Raw genomic sequence first — 6,710 nt, forward strand, 5'->3', positions numbered from 1 at the left:
TGAGGGGAGTTGGCCGGTGATTGGTTGGTTTCGTAGAGGGCGCGGTGATTGACAGTAGATGGGCGGGGGAGGCAGGCTTTGCCAAGGGGAGGCGTGTGGTGATTGGTTTGATAGAGGCAAAGAAGGCGGGAGTTACAAAGGAGAGACACCCGGTGATTGGTTGGTTCAGCTTAGGAGAGGTGGGAGTAGCTGAGGGGAGGCGTGCAGTGATTGGTTGGTTTGGGGCGGGCTGCGCTGTGATCCATTAATTTGGGAGATGAAGCGTGGTGATTGGATGGTTTGGAGCGGGGCACGTCGCTATTGGCTGGGAAATGCCCAGCATTTTTTGCGGAACAAACCCCATTTTTTGGGGAAAAAGTCTTGGATTTTTAAGGAAAAATTCCCAATTTTTGCAGCAGACACATTCCCAGACTTTTTGAACCCCCGTGACGCCAAATAACCCCAAAATACTCGAAATAAACCCCAAGGAACCCCAAAAAACCCCAAACAAATCAAGATAATCCTTGGGAAACAAACAAAAAAGTCAACCTAAACCCAAAAATCCCCAAATGATATCAAGTACACCTAAAAAAACCCCATATACACCAACATAAACCCCAAGAACCCCAAATGATTCCAAATAAACCCACATAAACCCAAATAATCCCAAGCAAACACAAATACTTCTAAATACACCCAAATAATTCCAAATAACCCCAAAACAACAGAAATAAACCAAGTAAAAACCAAGATAAACCCTAAATAGTCCATAAATAACCCCAAATAAACCCCAAATAAAGCCCAGTTCCTCCCGTCTTCACCCCAAACCAGATCCCGAGCAATCAAAACGCGTGGCACTGATGACGTTGCACTTGCTGGGCACAAATTCAGAGCACTGACCCCGCCCAGCGATTTTCAGCCAATCAGCGCCCGGCCGGACTCTGACTCATCACTTGCCAGCCACACACCAAGGCCTCTCACTGCGGTAAACAATCACAGACAGCGCGGGGTAATTTCCAGCCAATCAGAGCGCGTCTCGCTAATGACTCATCAGTTACGAGGAGCGGAACTTGGTGAAGGGGGGGAAGGTGACCCTGGGGATGGGCTGGGGACCCCAAATTAATCCAAAACGGGGTCGGGACCCCAAATCGGAGAAGGAGGGGCCTGAAGCCCCTAAAACCAAACAATGGGGAGGGGATTGGGGGAACGATCGGAAAGGGGAGAGTGGGGAAAAGAGGGGGGTGGGAGACCAAAATTGAGCTGGGAGGGAGATGGGACCCCCAAATTGAGGTGGGAGGGGGATGGGATCCCAAAACTGAGCTGGGAGGTGGATGTGACATCCCAAATTGAGGTGGGAGGGAGGTGGGACCCCCCCAAACAGGATGAAGGCAATTTTGTTCCTGGAATATGTAAAGTACTTTATGGATATGCAAAAAGTCGATAAATATGCAACAGGCTGATGTCATGGGAGACAAGGACAATTGAGCAAAAGTTGTTATGGCCACCAAGACTCCCCTAGTTATTTTCGGGGACACCCCTAATTAGTATGGTTTTCATTACATCAGCCTCTTGTATATCCATAGACCCTCATGCATATCCATAAACTAATTTACATATTTTAGGAACTATATTACACGGCCCATCCTTGGGGGTGTCTCCCCATTTCAGGAGCCTCCACTGAAATGGAAAATGTAAACTCCCTTGCTTTTACTACTACTATTATAATTATTAGTAGTAGTAGTAATAAAAATAATAATAATAATATACTATAACAATATTCAATACTTTTGAAATTAATGAGCTCTCAGGCAAAGATATGGGAATAGAAATAACAGTTCTTTATTAAGAAGAATTAAAAATACAAATGCAGTAGTACAACAAAAAAAAAAAAAAAAAACAGTGAAAGAGTCAGAATCCTCCGGGAATCCAGTGAAACAAGTTCATCCTCTTGGAATACAGTGGGAATAGGGCTGATCCTTTGGGAATCCATTTCTTAACTCTGAAAGGCAGGTGAAAGGCAGGGCCATGGAATTTTTACAGGGTATCCAAAGGGTGGAGTTGGGGTTTGGGTCAGGGGAGGAGTTCTTAGCATCATAAGGAGGGTGAGATCAAATTCCTGACTCTTAGCAACAGCAGCACTCCACACAGAACGCATCCCCAAATCCTAAATTCCCTCTAAAACAAATGAGAAATTATGGAACTTCAGATATATTCGATGAATTTCCTTCATTTAAACGAGTTTGGGGTGTTTTTAAAGGATGAAGGTGAAGCAGAGGAAAATTAAGGCCAAACCAAAAGGCGAAGCAGCCAGGTGTGTTCCCAACATGGATCACAGGGAATGTGAGTGACCAGGGCTGTGCCCAAAGTGCCTCCTCCAGTGGGGGATGGAGCTGGAGCAGCGCACGAAGCTCTGCCCACACTCGGGGCACTCGCAGGGCTTCCCTCAGTGCTGCCTCCATTGTTGTTGGGTCAAGGCAGAGCTCCTGGAGAAGCTCTTCCCACACTGGGGACACTCGTAGGGCCTCTCCCCAGTGTGGATGCGCCGGTGCCTGATGAGGGTGGAGTTGTGCTTGAATCCCTTCCCGCAGTCAGGGCAGCGGAAGGGCCTCTCCTCTGTGTGAATCCGATAGTGCAGGAGGAGATGGGAGCTGGTCGGAAACCTCTTCCTGCATTTATCACACTCGTACGGCCTCTCCCCTGTGTGGATGCGCTGGTGTCTGATGAGGTGGGAGTTTTGCCTGAATCCCTTCCCGCAGTCGGGGCATTGGAAGGGCCTCTCCTCTCTGTGAATCCGATAGTGCTGGAGGAGATTGGAGCTGGTCTTAAACCCCTTCCCACACTTGGAACACTCATAGGACCTCTCCTCTCTGTGTGTCCTCTGGTGCACCATCAGGCTGGAGCTCTGGCAGAAGCACATCCCACACTCGGAACACCTGTACGGCCTCTCCCCAGTGTGGGTCCTCTGGTGCTCGTTCAGGATGGAGCTCCGGCTGAAGCTCTTCCCACACTCTCCACATTCATAGGGCTTCTCCCCAGTGTGGATCCTCTGGTGCCTGATCAGCTGGGAGCTCTGGCTGAAGCTCTTCCCACACTCCCCACACTCGTAGGGCCGTTCCCCAGTGTGGATCCTCTGGTGCACAATCAGTTCGGAGTTCCACCTGAAGCTCTTCCTACACTCCTCGCACATGTGGGGCTTCTCCCCATCATGGAGCTGCTCATGGAGCACCAGCTCCGAGCTCTGGCTCCGTCTCCGGCCGCCTTCCCGGCCCAGGCTGGCTCTTTCCCCCTCAGATCCCCGCCGGCTGCGTTTGCAGCCCCTCCTCGTGCGGCATCTCCGGGGCTTTTCCTCCCCGTTGGCTTCCTGCGCCGTGGAGCCGCTCAAAACGGCCGCTTCCACCAGGTTCTGCCGTGGGCATTTGTCCTCCCTGCTCTCCATGCTCAGCTCCTGCTCTGGGGGAAGAAGGACAAGGACAGGATGGGATTTGCCTCCATGCCACAGGCAGGGGCAAGGAGATCCCCCAGGGCTGAGCTGCAGCCAGGGCCGTGCTGGGCTGGGAGATGGAGCAGCACAGAGGGGAAAGGGGCACTGACTTCCTCCCCACCTGCCTCAGTGTCCCGGGGCATCTTCCTCGCAGCCTCCCTGGGGTTGGCAATGGGCAATCCTGGTTTGGGGAAAACAAGGGATGAGAGCGTTTGTAGGAGTGTCGGGGGGTAGGACGGTCAGGACGGACGGAGACGAGAGAGCTCTGCAGCCAGGGCGTGGAACTTGCGGTTTATTGCAAAGGGCCTGGGTGCAGGACGCTGCTTGGAGCTGCCAGGCACAGCTCGGAGCAGGCCCGAGGGAAGAGAGGGGTAGAGAGGATGAGAGGGTAAGAGAGTAAGAGGAGAAGAGCGTAAGAGGGTAAGGGTCCCAATACAATACAATCAATTTTCTTCTGTGTTGAATATTCTATTTCTCACTTAGCAGACTAGTACACGATACAAATCCTACAGCATTTACATACAGCCTGTAAAAGTCATTACATCACCATACTGTGTTACATTTTAAACCCTAAAAACTCCTCTTTGGATCCCTTCTGCTGAGCCAGTAGGGTCTGCTCCGACCCTTGGATCTGTCTGCAAGAAGAGCGAATTGTTTCATGAAAAGGGGATTACCTTCAGTCGGGCCACACCATTGTTTGCCAGTTGTTCACTAACTGATGTATCTCAAAGCTTGCTTTCATTTCAATCTTCCTTACACTTTCTATATTCTCAAAGTCTTTTGCCAGACAATCATATTTATAAGGCTTTCCAGTTTCATCTTCCCCAACACACATTGAGTTTGAAGGTCCCTGTGCCCGAGTCCATCTCTAGAATCCCTGGCCACCTGAGCTCCAGAAAAACCTCCCAAAGACCAAGATTCAGCCCTGAAAAAGCCTCCCAGGAGTTCCCCGTCCCTCGTCCCTCCTCTCTGGTGTTCAGAGGTTCCCCCCTGTCCCAACTGCTGGGGGTCACGCTTGGATTGCGGGTCCCCCTTCTCCTCGCTGCCCGCCCTGCCCAGGCTGCTGGCAGTCCCAGCAATGCCAGAAGCTCCCCCCGCTTCGCTCTCCCCATTTCGGGATGCTGGGGCTCTTTGGGCTCCCGGGCTCCCTTCTCCCCTCATTCTCTGCTCGGGGCTGCAGCGGCTCCAAGGAGTCTCCCCTGCCCCTCTCCAGGCTCTTGAGGCTCCCGCCAATGGCGGCGCTCCCCCCTCTCTGGGCTCCCCACTTTGGGCTCCTGGGGGACACAGGGCTCTGCTCCTCCAGGCTGCCTCTGCCGGCAGCAGCCACCGCCACCCCCCGATGTCCCCCCAAGGGGCCTTTTCCGCTCAGCCTTGGACTCCTTCATTCTCCAAACATCCCCAAAAATGCAGGGACTCCCCGGGATATCGGGGCCCAGCTCCCCCTCCCCGCTCACGAGTGCGATGGGGGGGCGATGATCCCATAGGTGGGGGCTGCCAATTCAGGCAGGGATCGACGGCCTGGTTCCCTCAGCTCAGCCTCCATCTGCCTTTGTCCCTCCTCTTCCTCTTCCTTCCACTCCTCCTCTTCCATCCCTCCCCCTGCTCCTCCTCCCTAACCCCACCTCCTCCTCCCCCTCCATCCCTGCCCTTCCCTCCCTCCTCCTCCTCCCCCAGCAGCAGCCACACCCTCGCTGCCCCGTTCCCGCAGCCCTCGCAGCCGCGGCAGGAGCGGGGATGGAGCCGGGACAGGTCGGGATGGGCAGCGCGGGGCTCTCGGCTGCTCCAGCCGCTGCGGGCGGGGGAACCCGGCCCGGGCCATAGGAGAGGCAAACTGGGAAAACTGGGGGAATATCACAAAGCTAAGGATGCAGCAGAAAATGGAGCTGAAAGAGTTAACATTAAATACCAAACGATGAAAAAATGGAAATTCCAAAGTTTACGGCAGAGTAGAAAAAAGAATTAAAAAAAACAGGAAGGGAACAAGATAAATCCGGGAAATGGAAACTTCTTGATAGAAGACAATTTCTTAAATAAAATGTGCTTCTAAGAAAATAATAGAAGACATGCATCAAAAAAACCACTGGGGTACTCAAGCTTTGCGCGATCATTTTTTAAGGAACTATGGGTGCACTGGGATTTTGGGAGTTGCATAGGAAGTAACTGAAAGATGCTTAATTTACAATACGATAAATAAAAAGGTGAAGAGGAAAACAGTATTAGAGGTCATGAGGTAGCTCATCGACCATTTCGAAGTATCCAAGCATAAGTTTAGATTTGTTAGGCTCTGGATTTATTTGTAAAAAATCCCATTTAATATAGAAGAGAATATGCCATATATTAGACAGAGGATTTTAGAAGAATAAAAATCTTTGAAGTATCACAAAGACCCGAGAAAAAACAAGAAAATAAAAAGGGAAATGAAAGGGAAGGGAATAAGAGGAAAAATCAGAAAGAGTGAGATCCTCTGCAGGTCTTGCCCCCTCCGTTCGCGGCCGAGGCGCCTGTCCCGGTCCCGGCTCGCTGCCCGCCTCAGCTCCGCCTGCCCCGCTTTCCATCCCAGCTGCGGCCTCACTGCCCAGGGCAGCTCCACCCGCCCCGGCGCTGTCGCTCAATTTGCGTGCCCTGCTCCCACTGCCTGGCCCGCGGCCGCTCTGCCGCCCATGCTGCGCAAGATGGGGGTTGCTCTGTCCTGCCGCCTGCTCCGAGGTCACCGCGCCCACCGCACCCAGGGGGGTCCCAGCCATCCCATCCCCGGCTGCCCTGCCCGTGCCACCTGCGCTGGGCACCGCCGCTGCTGCCGGGCTCTCCCTGCCTTTGCTCTGCCGGGAGCTGCCGGATCAGCCGCCATCAGCCATGAGGGGGCTGCCCACGCTCCGCCTCGGGCTCCACGGGAAGATCCCCCTCTGCCGATTCCGGCTGCAGACCCTGCCCACACTCCCACCGAGCCTCGGCGGGATATCCTCCCCTGACCCCGTCCTGCTCTGAGTTACGTCCCCTTGGTAACCACAGCTCCGGCTGTTCACGGAAACTCTCTCTCTCTCTACAGGAAGCACCTTATCTAAACACTAGGAGCTCAGTTAAAAGGCAGCCCTCTCCAAATTATTTCTCAAAACACAGGAGAAAGGCCATAGAAGGTAAAAAAGTGAAAGAGTTAGATGAAGGGATTGCTCTATTTCCGTTCAGAGAGGTTCCCATGGGAGGGATGCGCTGCCCCGCCCCGCGGGAGCCACTGGCGCCCCTGCCGGCCGTG

At 53.1% G+C, this 6,710-nt stretch overlaps 1 protein-coding gene across 1 annotated transcript; it reads right to left on the bottom strand.

The window, feature by feature from the left end:
• Positions 1 to 1,730: 1,730 nt before the first annotated feature.
• LOC141730108 (uncharacterized) lies at positions 1,731 to 5,066 on the bottom strand. The gene is made up of 3 exons (XM_074546743.1): positions 4,915 to 5,066; positions 3,582 to 3,641; positions 1,731 to 3,429 (listed from the first exon to the last, which is right to left on the bottom strand). Exons 1-3 carry the CDS (start codon positions 4,940 to 4,942, stop codon positions 2,423 to 2,425), a joined length of 1,095 nt encoding a protein of 364 aa, XP_074402844.1. The 5' UTR covers positions 4,943 to 5,066; the 3' UTR covers positions 1,731 to 2,422.
• Positions 5,067 to 6,710: the final 1,644 nt, after the last annotated feature.

Source organism: Zonotrichia albicollis, chromosome 9 (genome assembly GCF_047830755.1).
Source record: "Zonotrichia albicollis isolate bZonAlb1 chromosome 9, bZonAlb1.hap1, whole genome shotgun sequence".
Classification (NCBI taxonomy): domain Eukaryota; kingdom Metazoa; phylum Chordata; class Aves; order Passeriformes; family Passerellidae; genus Zonotrichia; species Zonotrichia albicollis.

Coding starts and splice junctions, on each gene's coding strand:
- LOC141730108 (XM_074546743.1), bottom strand. CDS start 4,942: ATGGGATCATCGCCCCCCCATCGCACTC. Junction 3,642..4,914: donor ATCGCCCCCCCATCGCACTC/GTGAGCGGGGAG, acceptor TCCCCAAACCAG/GATTGCCCATTGCCAACCCC. Junction 3,430..3,581: donor GCCCCGGGACACTGAGGCAG/GTGGGGAGGAAG, acceptor TTCTTCCCCCAG/AGCAGGAGCTGAGCATGGAG.